The sequence below is a fragment of the Xenopus tropicalis genome, chromosome 6, assembly GCF_000004195.4.
Source record: "Xenopus tropicalis strain Nigerian chromosome 6, UCB_Xtro_10.0, whole genome shotgun sequence".
Classification (NCBI taxonomy): domain Eukaryota; kingdom Metazoa; phylum Chordata; class Amphibia; order Anura; family Pipidae; genus Xenopus; species Xenopus tropicalis.
In genome coordinates this window covers 97,055,459-97,074,491 of record NC_030682.2, presented here as the reverse complement: position 1 = coordinate 97,074,491, position 19,033 = coordinate 97,055,459, and the positions used below count along the sequence as shown (strand labels likewise).

The 19,033-nt window shown below is 39.7% G+C and overlaps 1 protein-coding gene across 6 annotated transcripts in view; it reads right to left on the bottom strand.

Moving 5' to 3' along the window:
• Nucleotides 1–3,901: 3,901 nt before the first annotated feature.
• Nucleotides 3,902–19,033, bottom strand: part of slc66a2.1 (solute carrier family 66 member 2, gene 1) — a 69,984-nt gene continuing 54,852 nt past the window's right edge. For 5 of the 6 annotated variants that reach the window (XM_012964785.3, XM_018094673.2, XM_018094674.2 and 2 more), the window contains one exon: nucleotides 3,902–5,579. In XM_012964785.3, coding sequence (XP_012820239.1) covers nucleotides 5,372–5,579 — 208 coding nt within the window. In that variant the 3' untranslated portion in view covers nucleotides 3,902–5,371. 6 annotated transcript variants of the gene reach the window in all.

Genomic DNA, 19,033 nt, shown 5'->3' with positions numbered 1-19,033 from the left:
TCCAACAGGACTAATTCATACAAATGTTTCAGTGTATATCTAAAATGTATAATGTAGATTTATAATGCACATGGGGGAGAATTAAATTTAACAGACCTGATTATCTGGTATAAGTAAAGTTGGCAATGTGGCACATTGGAAGCTTTCTAAAGCATTTAATAATATAGCCAGTAAGGTTTATATTTGGATAGAAAAGAAAATAATTTAAACACCACCAAAAATAAAGACCACTTGCAAATTGTCTCAGGATTTCCCTATCTACATGATACTAATAGTTAATTTAGAGGTGAAAAAGCCATTTAAGCAGTGTTTTTTATTTATAAAGTTCTTTAGCTGACCTACTGTAAACTTTATTAGCGTGTGTTTGCATGTAGAAGGAACACAACCCACTGCTCAGAGCTGCAGTAAGGGTTTGAAGGGGACAGGTGGGGAGGTATAGTATAACTTTGGAGGGTCCTGGCCAGCACAGCAGCTAGCCCATTGCCAAATTGCCAATCAAGAAGCCATTCTGGCTAAATATATACACATCCCCTCCCCTAAACCATTGGCTATAGCAAGTTTCTTATTAGTAAATGCTAACGCTTCTTATGTTCTGTCAATCACTAAATGGCCAACCATCCCCCACAATGATAAGCCTTATACTGTACCAGTCAGAAACATATCACATGCATATTTAAAGTCAAAGTGAGGCTAAAGACTGGTATGATAAGTGTCTCACGATCTCACTTATTTGTGTGTAATGAAAATTGATTTTATCCAGCACAGTCCATAACTGGGATATGTAGTTTAACACCATAGCCACTGAGACGGACACAAAATCCTTATATTATGTACTGACAGGCAGGACTATATGGAGTAGTATTATATTAATACACGATTAGCTGTTTTTCTGACAGTGGAGTGGCAGGCTCTATTTTATCCGACAACTAGACAAATGCTGTTATTTGTATATATTAGTTGGGTGAGAAAAACGTTTAAAATACCTTAAGGGCTCTGGCACACAGGGAGATTAGTCACCCGCGACAAATTTCCCTTGTCACGGGCGACTAATCTCCCAACTGCCATCCCACCGACGAAAATGTAAGTTGCCGGTGGGATGGCACACGCGCCACAGCGTATGCCATCCCACTGACGATTTACATTTTCGCCGGAGGGATGTCATATCGGGGAGATTAGTCACCCGCAACAAGGGAGATTTGTCGTGGGTGACTAATCTCCCAGTGTACCAGAGCCCTAAGAAGTGCCAGCCTGACGTAGATAATAAGCAGTTAACTAAGCTGAGGGGTGTATAGCAAACGTGGCATTAAAGTTACTTGGATGGATAAAGTGATGCTCATATAAACTGCCATTATTTTACCTTTACCAAGAATATAAGTCTTCCAACACACACAAATAACTGGTAAGCCACTGCTCTAGGGTGTATTTAGGTTTGATACCAATTATATACTATTAACTGTAGTTAGAGCTCAGTCTTTTTCTTTACTCAGAGCATTCATTCTGGATAACGATTGGCTGCAAACAGTGGCTGGGTACCCGATCAATGAATGTTTATTGTTGATATCCATTACCTTTAAATCCCAGTGAGAGATGGCCATTCTAGCATTTTTGTTCAGAGATATATCTTGGCTTCTGAAAAGATCTATTCTCTAAATTTCACTGATTTCTTCATAGAGAGCAGATTTAGAGCTCCCATTCACTGTAGGTTACAACTTACAAGGGGTCACCGCTGAATGGATCACGCAAATAACAAGGTGCTTCCTACTACACAATGTTTAATGCCAGCAGCACTCTTATCTATGATTTTTTTTTCCCAGTTGCAACATTAAATGATAATATGTATAAAAGTGACCAAATATAAAAGCTTCCTGTACTTACTAGAAGGGCCACTAAATCTTAAGGTCAAGTTTAAGGACAATGGCATCTGGCTCTTCTCCCAAAATACAGATATAATGCTACCCATAAAGACAGGGCGCATCAGCTTATGAATACTTTGTACAAACCGTGTAACTAAATGTGTCTCTTTTTACTAAATGCAGACATTTTTCCTTCAGTGTGTGCAAGATTAGGTATTCATTTTCTCTAGAAACTATATCATGAAGCTATATAATGAAGTGCTGGGGTAACGTGTATAGTGCCCGGCAGCTACCCCCTTGGCTCTGGCAGAATCCCCCCTGCTCTTTGCTCCCCAGTAAGAGCCCACTCCTCAAGTTAATATCCAGTTATATGTGCTTGGGGGAATGTATGGATAATAGCGAATTCTTCTTTTCTCCAGGCGTACATCTGCTGCCTGAAGGGCTGTGCTGCCAGAGGCAAGGTCTCAACTCAACTCACTGAAGAAACATGTTGTGTGACATATAAATAAACTCATGGGATTCACACTCTCATTCACCTGGTCAGCAGGTTAATAAAACTGTAAACATATCCTTTAAATTCCAAGATTATAGGGGCATGTTAATAAAATCAGTCAATTTTACTTTAAACATTTAAAGTACCAGCACAAACATAAGTAAAAGTAATATTTTATTATTTTCTTTGAAAATAATTTGAGAAAATTATAAAATTTTGGCTTAAAAAAAAAAAAAAAAAGACAATTATGGCTGTAATCAATAATGCTAAGAAAAAAGTTGCAAAAAGACTTTACTCCAGCAGGGTACACAATGAAACAGTAGGTGCAGTAATACCAGTACAACGTGAGCCAATAGCGGCTCTCCCATTCTGCATTAGTGCTTGCACAACTACACTCAGTTCTTTGGACATATAGTTCAACAACTGCTTTTCCCTGTAATATCCCAACCATATTAATTAATTATCACATTTCTAAAAAAAAAAAATAAAAAAAAATTAAAAGTAGATTGAAGAAAAAGAAATAAAAAACATATTTGTGGCAATACATTGAGCAAAAAAAGATGACCCATACACAGGCAAATAGGTACCATATATACATATATAAATAAAGAACAGAATGCTGCACACACAGGGACACACAGGAAGGCTAGGAGGCGAAGTCGATCGTCGCATAGTGGAGTCTGGTTCTTCTGCATTGCCGTATCACCTTATTTCAAATGTCCGGAAGCCAAGTTTTAGCAGGTATTTTCTAATAAAGCATTCAAAATAATAAATGGTGTGCAGGATAGGGCAATTATTGGAGCAGGGTAGAATAGATTTTTTACTTAAAAAATTTTAGTGTTACTTTTCCTTTAAAAAAGAACAAAAAATCTTTATTAATCCAACGTTTCGAACACTAAATGTGTTCTTCTTCAAGGACAAACTTGCATTCTGTTCTTCATTTACATACATTTTTGTTATATATATGTGTGTGTGTGTGTATATATATATATATATATATATATTAATACACACAGACAATAAAGAAGCTATTACTAACAGAAAGGGGGATACAAAACACCAACATGCCAATACTGCTTAATTTATACATACAAGTTGATTTGTCAATAAAAATCAATGCTAGATAAATAATATTAGTATATATAATATAGTAATCAATACAGTAGCCAAATGTGTATATATTTACATATACATAAAATAGGTGCTTTTCTAGATACTGTATGTAACAGCATGCAAAAGCTCTGTGCAAGGACATTAATCACAAGCCAGGAATAGGCAAGTGTCAAGCTGCTAAACTACAACTCCCAGAATTCCCTGCCAGCCCTACCCTACAGGTGGAGAAGGCAGGGGGTAGTGCAGCTGCAAGAGCTCTGAGCATTGTCTGTGCCTGATCTCAATAAATAGCTGTATATAGACTGTTTGTAAAACATTCTCTAGTGAGTCAGCAACATTCCGAGTATATAAATAATAGAGGCACAAGTAAGAAGCTGGACTAAACAGAGATGAAATATGCTTCATAAGTCACCCCAGTGAGGCATGAAAATGGGAAATTATGGCCACAGAATGGACTTTATTAGATAGGATAAAAAAAAAAGCTATGACTGAACAGTATTTCTATTTTAGTCCAGAGGGAGAAAGAGCCGCATTACATTTATGTGCATTTGCTAATTTGGGTTCATTCTTGCTATTCTTGGAACGGCTCATTTGAACTCTGGATAAGGGAGCCACAGCACTAATTATAAAGTCAGCAGAGCAGAGAGGCCTTTGAATGAATTGAAAGGAATTTTGCCACTCGGTGAAAAAGACATGAATCCCAGTCTGACTGGCGTGTAACAATGAGTGGATCCCTCGCTTGCCGAGAGGCATGTACAGAAGACATTGCATAGATGGATAACTTGTAAGCTCATTACAAGTGGCAAATATCAAGCAGACTGAATTGATTGTTGGTTATAAAGCTGAGTGTTTGTCACAAACGTAATGATTAATGTTTATGTGCAGCTTCCCCACAGGTGATTTTCAGCATAGTAAAGCTTGTAGCGATTGTCTCCTTTGGGACAAAAAACCATAGTAAGTGTCATGTACAACACCTGCTAATGACAATGGGCAAGACAATGTTATCTGCCTTACCAGTTATAGACTAACAAGTCATAAAAGTGACAGTCTCATAATTTACACCATAACATTTAAAAGCTTCAAGACTGGCCAAGATGTCATTAAACTGTGGCAAATTCAAGTCAGGTACCGCCTTCAGCTCATTGCACCAGTGCAGTAACCCATAGCATCTAATCACCAATTAGCTTTCATCCATTTTCTTGAGATAGGGCAATGATAATAAATCTCTTATGTGTTGCAATGCACAAGTGCAGCTTTGCCTTGTCTTTGTAAATAAGCCCCTGTGAGCTCAGGTTGTCACAATGTTAATAGTCATTTCTGCGACTTCACACTAGGCGTCAAATCTCTAATTTGAGTGCAGATGTCTAAAATGATTGAAAATAAAACCAGCTTCTTTGTGTCTGCTTTGGGGAAGGCTCATAAACACAATGTTTTGATGTAGCTAGCTGAATCTTAGGGCTTATATTCAGAATCTTGGGAAAAAAAACCCTAAGGATCCAACTAAAATCTAACTGAAACTAGGTGCACCCTAATGCACCCACACTTGAAGGTGGAAGCAGAGAAAAAAATTAGTAAACTGTTACAGAGGCCAAGAATTATTAAAGCAACATATTTTGTCCAGTTCTTAAGGTTTTTTAACCCTACAATCAAAAAAATACATTATACACTCAGTTGGTCCTTAGTACAGAATACAAAATGTGTGCATTGGCTTTGCAGCAGAGACGTGCTTTAAGGATGAGGCAGAGTAACAGTGTACATAAAATATTAGAGAACACTGCAGTATATGAATATCCAGCAGAAATACAGGTAGACCCAGCACCAGATATAAGGATTTCTGGTACTGAAGAAGTTGCACTGACACCATAACGTATAATACCATGGGGAGCACTTGCCCGCACACCCATTTTCTCTCTTAGAGAGCTTTGGCACTAGTAGCGTGTGTAGTGTGTGATACTGGCTTCTGGGGGTAGGCACTGTATATGTACACTTGGAGCAAGATGGCAATGTCTACAAAAACCTGCAATAGGCCGCAGATGGTGAACTGGAATGGAGCCTGGTTCAGAACAAAGTACGCACTCTTGAAAGTGTCACCGCTTGTCCACATTAGTACCATTTTGATGCTAAAAAAGAAAGAGACAAAGAGTAATGAGAAATCAAAAGTGGTAAGTCAGTACAACAAATATATAGAGCAAAATGCCTGCGCCAATGGTATCAGTAACAATACCAGAGGGAGGTAACAATGATTCCAACAATAAAAACCAACACTAAGAAGTTGCCCAAGGATCACATTATTAATAAAAAAAAAGTTTCTAAATGTTCTCACTGATGCCTTCTTTAGGAGTTCCGTCATTTATTATTAGCTATCCTATCAGAAAACTATGCTATAAACCAGGATGTTGGGAAAAGATGGTCCTCATAATATTTAAGGTCGGTCACCATTATCCTCTGAATACAGCTGCATTTCCTCAACAATAAATATGATTAAATCCAAAATACATTACTGGTTCTAAACCAATTGTTAGACCATAAAGCAAGTTCCCTCACTTACTTTGGATCCCCTGACAAAATGGTTATGAGACACTGCTGTAAACTAATGGGCTTAATTAGCAATTTTCAATGCACGCTTATTTATTAATGTGGTAAATTTGGTCAAATAAAAAAACTTGAATACCTCAAATTTTCAAGTTTACAAATGTGAATTAAACTCAAAAACTCACAAGCTTTTAGATGACAAAGTTTTACATTCAGGTTTTTGGATGGCACTTAATAAATACCAGATTTGAGTTTTTGAACCATAATTCGAATTTGAGTTTTTTTAGGGCAAAAAAACTTGAATTGTGAGAAAAAAATCCAACGTTGATAAATCACCCCCTAAATTAAAAAGTTATATGCATAAAAGCACTGTGTTATACTGTGGTGCCTATCCCTAACCTGGGGGACTCATGTCTATTTATGAGTTTGGGTGTACAATAAATCACAGAGGAAATATGGAGGTGTGTGGCCAATGAGTACATGAGTCATGCATCCATTATGAACATTAGTAAGAACACTAGATCCGAGTCCTAATGCACGTCCTGATAGCAGCCAGTGTAAACCATTGTGCTGTTTAATCCATGGGTCAAAAGGAATTGCATTTTTTATGACACTAATTGACATTAAAAAACTGCTTATGTGTGCAGTTCTAAAGCTATCTTTAGGGGTTTTTATTTTTAACTGCACTTGAATGACTTGTAATTTATATGTATAGCAGAGAGAAAACGTGGCTCTTTTATTAGCTGAGAAAATTAGAAGCAGAGAGAAGTATACACGTGTGAGCCATAAAACAGATCACCTTTCCTTGAAAGGCATCACAGGCTTTTTAGCTTCAAACTTTCACAGTATATTATCTGAGAAACAAACTACGATATATTATGGATTTCTACTAAGTGGCTCTTTAGCTGTCTTGTGATATTGAGAGTTCTAGTTTAACATCATGGGGTCACAAGTAGAATATCAGTGGTGTATATTAACCTGGAGCATAAAGTATGAAGAACAGGAAGTCACAAAGGGATAAGAGAAATAATATCAGCAACTTTACGAAAAGTACTGAAATCTGGTAACAAATTGCAGCTGAAGCATTTAAAGCAATAATTATATTTTGCTCTATTGTTTAAATATTAAAATAAGTTCAGTAACACACAATGTAAAGAACAACAAATAAAGCACATATAAAGAGGACTTGTGACAATGTAGGCTTTAGGCATGGTTACTTCTAAATAGAGGGATTCTCAGGCAGAGGCTCTGATGGGTGATATTATTTAAGAGGGAAAGGAAGGGGAGGAAAAAAAGTCTCAGGTGGGAGAAAAGGGTTAAAGGTATGGTATAGAAAATGCATTCAGACATAGATAGGCATATCCTGCACGCACCAGATTTAAAGTTAGATTTGTATCAGTCCATAAAGTACCAACCAGCCAGCATTACCAAGTAGCATTATACATCAGGTACTGATCATTGTTTAACATTGTTTCAAACCTCTGGAGTTCTTCATTTTTAATTAGCCATTCCATTTTTAATTAGCTATTCCTTTATTGTTGAGGGGTGTTGGAATTTCCACTGCAGAGAAAACAAGGTGTTTGCTGCATTGAGTAACTGGAAATCATCTGGGATTGCTTTACTTTAATCTGACAATTTTTTTTTATTAACAGACGGTCACAGAAGCTGAAACAACCCTTTGACTACTGAAATCTCCAATACTTGTCTAAGATCCATCGGTGTGATACTATAATATAATACTATGTGATACTATAATATGCTCTAGAGCAGGAATCCCCAACCTTTTATATCTGTGAGCCACATTCAAATGGAAAAAGTGTTGGGGAGCAACACAGGCATGAAAACAGGTCCTGGGGATGCAAATAAGAGCTATAATTGGCTATTTGGTAGCCCCCTATGTGGACTGGTAGCCTATAGAAGGCTCTGTTTGGCTTTATGCAACCAAAACTTGCCTCCCAGTCGGAATTGAAAAATGAGCACCTACTTTGAGGCCACTGGGAGCAACATCCAAGGTGTTGGGGAGCAACATGTTGCATACGAGCCACTGGTTGGGGATCACTGCTCTAGAATATTAACATATGTTGACCCCTGAAATCACTGGTAGTGTTTGCTCTGTTATAAATATAAACTTAGTCACAAAGGCTGGGAACTATGCAGGCTAAACGGACCTGTTGGTAACAGAGGACAGCTATTTATATCAGCAAAAAGGCACTGCCAGAATTCTACTGGCCATTTACATTGGCAGAAAGGCCCTGCTAGCATTCTACTGGTCATTTATGTTGAAAGAAAGGTACCGCTACTGTTCTACTGGTTATTTACATTGGCAGAAAGGCCCTGCTAGCATTCTACTGGTCATTTATGTTGAAAGAAAGGTACCGCTACTGTTCTACTGGTTATTTACATTGGCAGAAAGGCCCTGCTAGCATTCTACTGGTCATTTATGTTGAAAGAAAGGTACCGCTACTGTTCTACTGGTTATTTACATTGGCAGAAAGGCCCTGCTAACATTCTACTAGTCATTAATTTTTTAAGAAAGGCACTGCCAGTGTTCTACTGGTCAATGGTATAAACCAGTGCTGTCCAACTGGCGGCCCGCGACCCCCCTCTGTGTGGCCCCCCACCTGTCTGTCTGGTTTGATGGCTTACTCTTGTGTAAGCCTTAAATGGTATCAGTACTGTGATTACCTGCCCCTGCCCTCCCCCCACCCCACATGGTTCACACCTCAGATTCAGGCTGTAAACCCTCTGTATTGTTTAAAAATGTAATCCCCTGTGTTGTTCACACCTTTTAATCTCTGCATTGTTCACCCCCTGCAGTGTTCACACCCCTGGCTCAGAATATAAGCACCCACATTGTTCCCCTGTTCACACCTCAGAGTGTAGGAGCAGTAGAAACCCACAAATAATCCCTGCACACTATAAAAAGAACATATACTGAGGTGGTACTGCAATTAAAAAGTTTTTTAATATATAGTTATTTTGCAGACTGTAGGAGCAGTGCCAGCATTGTGTCACTGTATGTAGGGCAAGCAGAGTATGGCACACACAGGCAGGGTAGGGAAGGCAGAGTATGGCACACACAGGCAGGGTAAGGCAGACAGAGTATGGCACACGCATGCAGCATAGGGCAGGCAGAGTATGGCACACACAGGCAGCATAGTGCAGGCAGAGTATGGCACACACAGGCAGGGTAGGGAAGGCAGAGTATGGCACACACAGGCAGGGTAAGGCAGACAGAGTATGGCACACGCATGCAGCATAGGGCAGGCAGAGTATGGCACACACAGGCAGCATAGTGCAGGCAGAGTATGGCACACACAGGCAGCATAGGGCAGGCAGAGTATGGCACACACAGGCAGCATAGGGCAGGCAGAGTATGGCACACACAGGCAGCATAGGGCAGGCAGAGTATGGCACACACAGGCCGCATAGGGCAGACACAGTATGGCACACACAGGCAGGGTAGGGCAGGCAGAGTATGGTACACACAGGCCAAGTATGGCACAAACCAGCCAAGAATGGCACATACAGTCAAAGTATGGCACACGCAGACAGGGTAGGGAAGGCAGAGTATGGCAGGTTTTTGCTGTACTACAACCATTAATATGGCTATGGTCATGTGATAACATGGGTGTGGTTTCGAGTGGGTGTGGTTTCAAAAGGGGGAGTGGTCAAAACTGGCTTCCATTATTTGCCCTCCACCACGTAGGCCGGAAAACTTCCTGCCCTCGGTACCACAGAAGTTGGATAGCACTTGTATAAACCATAGGCACTGCTAGCTATTATAATTCACTGGTAGAAGAAGATAGTCACTGGTACCATTTTATTGGCTGGTCGTATGAGAGGGCAGTCACTGCTAATATTTACTGGGACAGTTCTATTACTAATGCTCTGCTCATTAGTATCACTGTTAGTGTTTTGCAGACTCATGGAATCAATTGATAGCAACTGATAGCACTGAAATCTCTTCAGGAGACTATTAGGTATCTCATTACGTGTCAGTGCACTACCAGGAGATAGTAGCATCTGACATTGCCCCTTACATAATCACTGTATATATATATCGCTTGAGGGAACCAATGTTCTGGATGGCACAGGATTACCATTTTGCTGAAGGAATTAATATGTCTTGCTGTCAAAACATCCAGCTACAATTTTACAGTCAATTCATTACTATCACTGGCAAGTTAGAATTCCTATGACATTGTGGTACTCCTGGCATTGCTTAGCAAACCATTTTGCTTGTTATGACTTTTCCTTTTTTACCAATTTCAGCAATTTGTTCAAGCTGACAGGAGAAATAGTGTTTCAACGTCCTGTTTGTGCCCTTTAATAGAGTACAATTTCTGCTTTTACAACATCAATCAGAAAAAAAAAGAAAGTGCTTTATGGGTAGCATAAAAGTGATATAGCAAGGCAACTAAATGTTGAAGGCGCAAGAGAGAAAGAAGAGCAAATGTCAAAGCTGATTATTAGAAACAGCCAGCACCAAGACTGAAGATTTCAAGTAAATAGGTCTTACATTAGAGAGCAAACTGAAAAGAAAATAGTCTCCCAGTGCAGAAACTTTAGCATCTTGTAAAAACAAAAGGAATAGGCAATTACTGCACCTCAGGTGTTGTATAACTATAAAACACTACAGCTTACAGCATCTTAGCTTAGGTGCTTATATTGGAAGCAATAATTCTGCATCTTTGCCAATGTGTACCTCCTTTTCTCATAAAAGACATTAAAGGGGTGTTTCACCTTAAAATTAACTCTTAACAGAAAGTAGATGAATAGAAAAACTCCTAAACAAGAAGCTAATTAATAACAAAAGATTTGATTTATATAGGGAAAGGTGTAAAGTGCCATGTTGCTAGCCCAAAATGCATCCACCAACCCCATATTGTGCTAATCTGTGCATGCAGTGTTGTGAGCAAGAGGCAAGCCCTACATACAAATGGGATTAAAGATAATCACATTGGAGATGTAATGTTATGAAAATCTAAAATAAATGGAGGAATTGCACTATTGTTTATGGAAAAGATGACCCAAGGGGAGAGAATGCTTATCTCAACGTTGGTAAACTTGTACATTTCTAAATCAATTTAATGGTGATTATGAGCAGGCCTGGACTGGCTGTAGATTGTAGCAAATGCCAGAGGGGCTGCTGTGAGATGCCCAAGACAGCCACTATTTATTCAGCCTGTGGGTGACTGTTTGGTTCTAATGCTAAATCCCGCATTTTATTTATCTAAATGTGCCCTGTGTATTCTCCTGGCTTCCAAAACCTCACTTTAGAATGGAAAGAATTGCACTCAACATTCAAATGATCTACCACATATTTATGGTACCAGTTAGCCAGTGTTACATTCTGAAAAGCAAAAGGCAGATATTGTAAATACTTAAATCTTCTTAACTGAATAGCAGCAGACTGTGTGGCAGGACAGTTTCAAGAGGTTCATCCACAATCACAAGGAACCATAAGCAACACAATTCCTCAGAAGGGAATTAAGAGCAGTCAACAGTAAGTGGCCCAAATAGAGCTCTGTGTTTCACTTACTTAAGTTGATGGATACATTTCATTGTCCTATTTATGCAAAAAAAAAAAGCTAAAAGGAACTTGCAAATAGCCTCTTGGCCATATAAAATTCTGTTTAGTTAAGCAAAGAATGTAAAGTGCCAAGAATAACTTCTCATTAGTTGACACGACGAGAGTGTCAGAAGAGTTCATACTCACTTTTACTACCTTTAATGTTCCACCTAAAAAAGCTCTAGCTCTGTAGAAGCAATTTAACATTTCCCTGCTTTGCCATAAGGACACTTCTGCAGTGTTTTTATAATACATTGCTTTTTTGCTGATGAGCGATCTTGGCAGTTAAGAGTATATGCTGAGGTGAAACATTGGCACAAATGAGACTTCTACATTATTTTACCCCTCAAAACAAACATAGATATTAGAAATCACACACAGATTTGTGAATTTCCTATCCTGCCATCAATTAAGAAAGCTTTGCTTTATACTTTTTTTTGATGACACGGCAGGTCATATTCTAATTCAGTGCTGTCCAACTTCTACGGTGCCGAGGGCCGGAATTTCTCTAGCATACATGGTGGAGGGCCGCTAATGGAAGCCAGTTTTGACCACTCCCCTTTTTGAAACCACACCCACTTCAAACCACACCTATTTTATCACAATGGTGGTAGCACAGCAAAATCCCAAATGCTTGGTCCTTACTGTGGGGATATCAACCATCATTCATATGTGAAAGAATTACGTCATATTAAGATATACCCTTAAATTCCATATGCCACCTCCTCCCCTGTGGATAGCAGAGCAACCCCCAGTACATAATTACACACCTTAGGGACCATTTAATGGCTATTTCCAACTGCTAACAAACTCCCACAACAAACCCCTGCCAGGTTCACCTCCCACAAGCAGCATAGGGCAAGCAGAGTATGGCACACACAGGCAGCACTCTGCCTGTCCTGTGCTGTCTGTGTGTGCCATACTCTGCCTTTCCTACCCTGCCTGTGTGTGCCATACTCTGCCTTCCCTACCCTGCCTGTGTGTGCCATACTCTGCCTGTCCTACCCTGCCTGTGTGTGCCATACTCTGCCTTCCCTACCCTGCCTGTGTGTGCCATACTCTGCCTGTCCTATGCTGTCTGTGTGTGCCATACTCTGCCTGTCCTACCCTGCCTGTGTGTGCCATACTCTGCCTTCCCTACCCTTCCTGTGTGTGCCATACTCTGCCTTCCCTACCCTGCCTGTGTGTGCCATACTCTGCCTTCCCTACCCTTCCTGTGTGTGCCATACTCTGCTTTCCCTACCCTGCCTGTGTGAGCCACACTCTGCCTGCCCCACCCTGCCTGTGTGTGCCATACTCTGTCTGCCCTATGCTGCCTGTGTGCCATACTCTGCCTTCCCTACCCTGCCTGTGTGTGCCATACTCTGCCTGCCCTACCCTGACTGTGTGTGCCATACTCTGCCTGCCCTACCCTTCCTGTGTGTGCCATACTCTGCCTGCCCTACCCTTCCTGTGTGTGCCATTCCCTCCCTGACCTATGCTGCCTGTGTGTGCCATACTCTACCTGCCCTATGCTGCCTGTGTGTGCCATACCCTCCCTGACCTATGCTGGCTGTATGTGCCATACTCTGCCTACAGTACCTATGTCTGAGGTGTGAAGAAGTGAACAATGGGAGTGATTACAGACTGAGCCTGAGGTGTGAACACTGCAGGGGGGAACAATGCAGAGATTAAAAGGTGTGAAAAACACAGGGGATTATATTTTTAAACAATACAGAGGGATTACAGCCTGAATCTGAGGTGAGAACCATGCAGGGGGGCAGTTAATCTCAGTACTGATACCATTTAAATCTTACTCAAAGGTAAGCCATCAAAGCAGCCAGACAGGTGGGGGGCCACACAGAGGGGGGTCGCGGGCCGCATGCGGCCCGCGGGCCGCCAGTTGGACAGCACTGTTCTAATTAACTACATGGCAGGAGTCAGACTGGGAGTTGCTGTAAAGGAAACCGTGTTAATTACCTCAAAGGGGATTACTGAAGTGCACATCTAATCACTATGGTGGATTTATGAATTAAATGTATCTTTAATGTATCTGTGCAAAAGAAAGTCATACAACAACTATGTCCATCCATAGTGAACACTGCTCTTGAATTTAGTTGTGTGCTCTGGTCACATTGTACCATGTTTTTGCTCAGTAAGCACAGAAAACTCCATTAGTTCAATCCTTTTTCCTTAAATAATGCAGAATATATAAATATGAACAAATGCAGATCTGTGCCTCAGCATGCCTAGGCAAACACCATTCTAATTAAATTAATATAACAAGGATTTTGTTTAAACTTAAATCATTCAATGCTAGAAGACTGATTCTCCAAATCCCCCAGTCACAGCAGTGCTGCTATACAAGTGCCTTTGTGTAGTATTTCAAAATCAGAAGAGTTTTTTTTAATTGGCTATTTTAATCTTGTGACTTTCCTGGTTATGTCTTTTGTTATTCCATTCTTATCCTTTTCAGTACACACACTAGTGCTCTTTTACAATCAATGGCAGACATTTAGGTTTGGCCAGTCTGTTGATATTAGTACGGTACAGGCAATTTTTACCCAGGTTCCGCCTACTTATGCAGTTTCAGCAAGAAGTGATTGCAGATTGGCCATGCAGGTATTTTCGCACAATAAAAAAACAGCATGAATGTGACCCAGTTGCAATGTGGGGAAAGGTTTTGTAGAGATATGATACCAGGACAGAAATGGCTAAAGTTCAAAACAATGTGTGATGCAGATGTAAAACTCACACCCACCCACACAGTGATATACCTAGCACAGGGCAGGAAGTTGAAACCTGTATACTTTTCATGAGCAGGAGCTGGGCATCTTGTTAGAATAAAAGGAACAATTTGATGACTGAAAATAGGAGAACACAAAGACATAACACTGGTATGATGCAAGAACCAAATGGTAAATGCTCATCAATATTACCAAAGATCTAGTCTCAATGCAACTGAAAATTTGTTGCACTAATAAAAACTGTCATTTAGGCACAAAAGCAATTTTTCCCAACCAGAACAAACTGCAGCAAATCTGCTGAGAACAATGGTAACATGGTTACAAGGGAGCCCCATCTGTAGGATCTTGTTGCAGGCACTTTTTCCTATGTTATGCCCAAGTCTGCAAAGTTCATTTCAGTGTACATGTATATTAGATGGGATTACAGACAGATAGGGGGTGTTCCATTGATCAGCGCACCAGAGGCCCCCCTTTTTGATAAGAGGAACAGAGCTTCCATTTGAAGCAGTGTAGGTGGTTTTTCACTGTGAGGGTAGTGAGGTTGTGCCCTTCCGAGTAATGTTGAGATGGCAGATTCTGTTAATGTCTTTAAAGGATATGTAAACTCCCCCCCCCCCCCCCCCCCACAAAAATGTAATCCGTGAACAGCCTCTTTAAATATTTAAACAACCAGAGTGGCAGATATTTAAAGGTTAATAGTAAGGCTGCAGCATCTCCTTAATAACTTAGATTTCCTTCTCTTCCTCTAAGCCACTTGGCCCCTCCCTCAGGAATTTACTTTGGCTGTTGGCTCCTGGGCATGCTCAGTTCATCCTAGCTCAGATTACTAAACACACCCTCCAGGCAAGCAGCCAATGAAGGCATTGTATTGCTAGTTCCCATAGAAACTCTGCTCTAGCTGTCTGCTCCTATTTTTTTCTCCTAATCTCTCCTGAGCTCAGTTTAAACATTACAGTGCTCAATCCAAGCAGAACTTTTTATCAAAGTAAGTCCTGCCTGTGTAAGCCTCCATTCTTGAAAAAATGTACGCTAAACAGGGGTCTTTGTGTACATAGGCTGTTTGCAGATTGTAACTGATGATGCGTCAGAGGTTAAAGCTGCTATTTGCTTTAGGAATATGTGATGGTGCTGGCAAACACAGGGGATATATGCAGTACACATGATGCCACTTGGGTGGGGGTGATGTGCCCAACATATATACATTGTAGGCAATTGTAGGCTTTACACTCCTGTAAGAGGGGTTTGGATGATTTCTTGAAAAAGCATAATATCCAAGGCTTTTGTGATACTAATATCTACAGTTAGTATTGATGTTGGTATGTATGGTTTATGTATGTGGGTGTATAGATAGGTTGTATGGGTCTATGTGTGTGCACTGGGGTTCGCTTGGAAGGGTTGAACTTGATGGTCTTTTTTCAACCCAACCCAATGTAATTATGTAACTGGGCAGAATTAAACAAAGAATACATGTTCAGCAATATTTGTGCAGTTGAAATAGATAGAGGACCAAGTAGGGATGTCATCTAAACCCAGACAGTTAATTTGCAAATATATTTAACATCAAGATTAGCAAGACTCAGCTTTTCCGATGTTTGGCCTCCGTTGCTATGAAGTCAAAATTACATTTTTCAGATTACAAACTCTCTGCTCTTTCTTGTATAACCCAGCTAAAGTGGTATTTAGTATTATATGTGTGCCTCTCTATCAATGAGGGAAAATGAAAACAATTTGAAGGACAAATGGCCTTGAAAAATGTGAAAAGCATGAATTGGTCTGTTCAGGTATAGTAATGAACATTTAGTTCTGCTACATATACAGAAAGATGCACTATAAAAGGCACAGAAGGGTGACATTGGATAAATAATAAGAAAGGATCTGGAGACAGGAAAAACAAAACCCCTATGACAGAAATGATTTGCTTCATTCAGACAACAAGCTCACAGTGTCAATAAACAGAAGTGAAATAAAAGGGTACAAGTCAAAAATTAATTTAGAATTTGGAATTGCAAACCCCTCTTAATAGCCCCAGAGGCAAAACCCAATGTGGCAGAGCACGACAGCAGCACAGAACCAATTTGGCATGCACACATTAGTGTCTACTAAGCAATCTAAGAGCAATTAAGCATTTTAGTAACGCCATTAGCAGTGGGGTATCAACCTCAATCATTACCATTAATAGGGCACAATGTCAATGCTGCAATAACAATTAATTTCCCAAATAGTCATATTTCATTGTTTAAATGCTAAAATGGCTAATTAATGCTGAGAACAAATATCTGCAATTTAGCAATGTTACAATGCCTGCAGCTAGGCACACAATAAATAAATCCCTCTCATTTTGGTCTAATGTGTTTATATGAGTGAACATACAGCATAAGTATGCAATACAGACAGAGTGCTATCTCTGTGCACTACACACATAAACATGCCCTAGGTAAGTAATCCATAGCAACCATCTTAACAAGAAGCATTTATTTGCTTTCTGTTTGAAATCACATATTTTATTACTTGCTATAACCAAACAACTAATCTGTTACTTTGTCCTGGAGCAAAATGAGTGCTAGTGATTACATTTTTCCTGTAGTTGTACAGCTATTTTCTTTCTGCGTTCAAAATTCATCTGCAGATACATGCATAGCACACGATCATGGAAACTGGATTTTTTTTTTTAACAATGATTAATTACTGGAGAGTGCCAAAATAGCACACACACCTCACATCGTGATTATTATCTCTTACCCCGGGCTGGTGCTCTCGTTAGCAGATAACTGAACTGGCCTGGGGTATTTTCTCAAGGCTTGGACCAGACCAGAACAAGGGGGAAAGCCCTAACATTTTGGCTGGCAACCTCCAGTGATTATACATTTTGTTTTCCTTTAAAGGAGAAAGAAAGGTTAAAAACTAAGTAAGCTTTATCAGAAAGGTCTATGTAAATACAGCCATAAGCACTCACAGAAACGCTGCACTGACTTCTCATGTGCCAGAGACACTCTCTGCTGTCTCCTCTTTCCTGCTCCCCCTCCCTCAAGAATGCTAAGAACTCACTCTTCCCCTTGGAATGTGGATTTGAGCCAGTCAGCAGGAAGCTGACTCATAGTCTTACAAACAAAGCATGTACTGGGTCTCGGTGCAGGAGTGAGGCATTATGGGAACTTTCTTTACATAGCTCAACGTTTTTTATTCCTGTTTGGCTTCTGATCATCTGAACAGGTGAAATATCGGGAGACTTAAGGGCACTATTGAGACAACTGAAGGTATGCCTGCAGCTTGAGATTAACTCTTTATTAGCCTTTCCTTTTCCTTTAAGAGATATATATAAGTGAGCAACCACAATACCTAATTATACTGCATCTAGCTTTTGTGTGGGAAACAGGTATAAATAGTTAGCAATGTGACTAGGGACATGGGCTTTGCAAACTATAAAAAAGGAAGCCCTGCACCAAATGTAGGCATCAGGGTTAATCAACTACTAGCTACAATTCTAATAGTGACAGAAAATAAGAAACCTAATATATGAAATATGTGTTTTTGGAAAAACTTCATCTTTGAGAAGGGACTTGTATATCCTGAATGGTAGGTGTGTACTCATTTTCAGTACAGCACATAAAGGCACAGGACCTGCCTCTACAAGAAACAGAATACAAGATACTGTTACATTTGTTTTATTTCATTACACCATTAGTTTTATTATTTGGCATAATATTTAACAATACAACACAATGCATAGTGCCAACCTGTGTTTTCTAGCTTCACATAAGGTAGCATATTTTGTTTAACTTCCAACTTCCTGTGCTAAAAACAATAAAGTTGACTGATGTCTATGCCGCTTTACTTTACACTTTACCTCTACACAATCAGAGACGCAGACTCTCTGATCAAAAGGGCTCTTTCTAGAAGGTCTTTAACAGAACAATAATAGCACACAATGTATTAAAACAAAATTGGGGTTGACAAAGCAATATTACCTAATACAAAAGGGCTAATTTCACTTGCAGTTAAGTTTATAAGAGGCAACAAGCAAACTAAGATTGTTTCCTCTTGAAAAGTCAACATAGCGATGTACTGGGAGCTGCTATATGTGGGGTGCTTGACTGCAGTTTGTGCTCTGGCAGAAAGAATTTAAAACTTCCCAACATTACAAGTTAAGCCCCTTAAAGGAAAAGTCAACCCAAAATGTATTTTTTTGCCTAATAAAGTAAAACATAATTCTACACTACACTGATGAGGCTCAAGAAGGGTGAAACAGGCCTGTAATTGGCAATCTGATCAGCTATAATTTTGGCTTTTGCTTTAAAAACCCAATTTAGTCTATACAGGATAAACCTGTGTTTTTTTGGAGCTGTTTGGGATTAGTTCCCAGAATTCCTAGTGTTTACCTTTTTCTCTGTAATAATAAACCAGTACCTTGAACTTTATACCAACTAAGATAGAATCAATCCTTATTGGAGGCAAAATAATCCTATTGGGTTTATTTAATGTTTAAATTATTTTTTGGTAGACAAGATCTGGAGATCCAAATTTTCAAAAAATGCTTATCCGGAAAACCCAGAAAGTCCAAAGCATTCTGGATTACAGGTCCCATTCCTGTAGCAAGAGCTGCTGGTAAATTAGGGACACAGTTAATTCCCTCCTGGAGTCATTTTAAATGAAACTGTGAGTGCAACACATACATGGAGATTAAGTTTGGGACTAGAAATAGCCATGTGATGGGTATGGTGCACAAAGCAACAAATAAAACTCC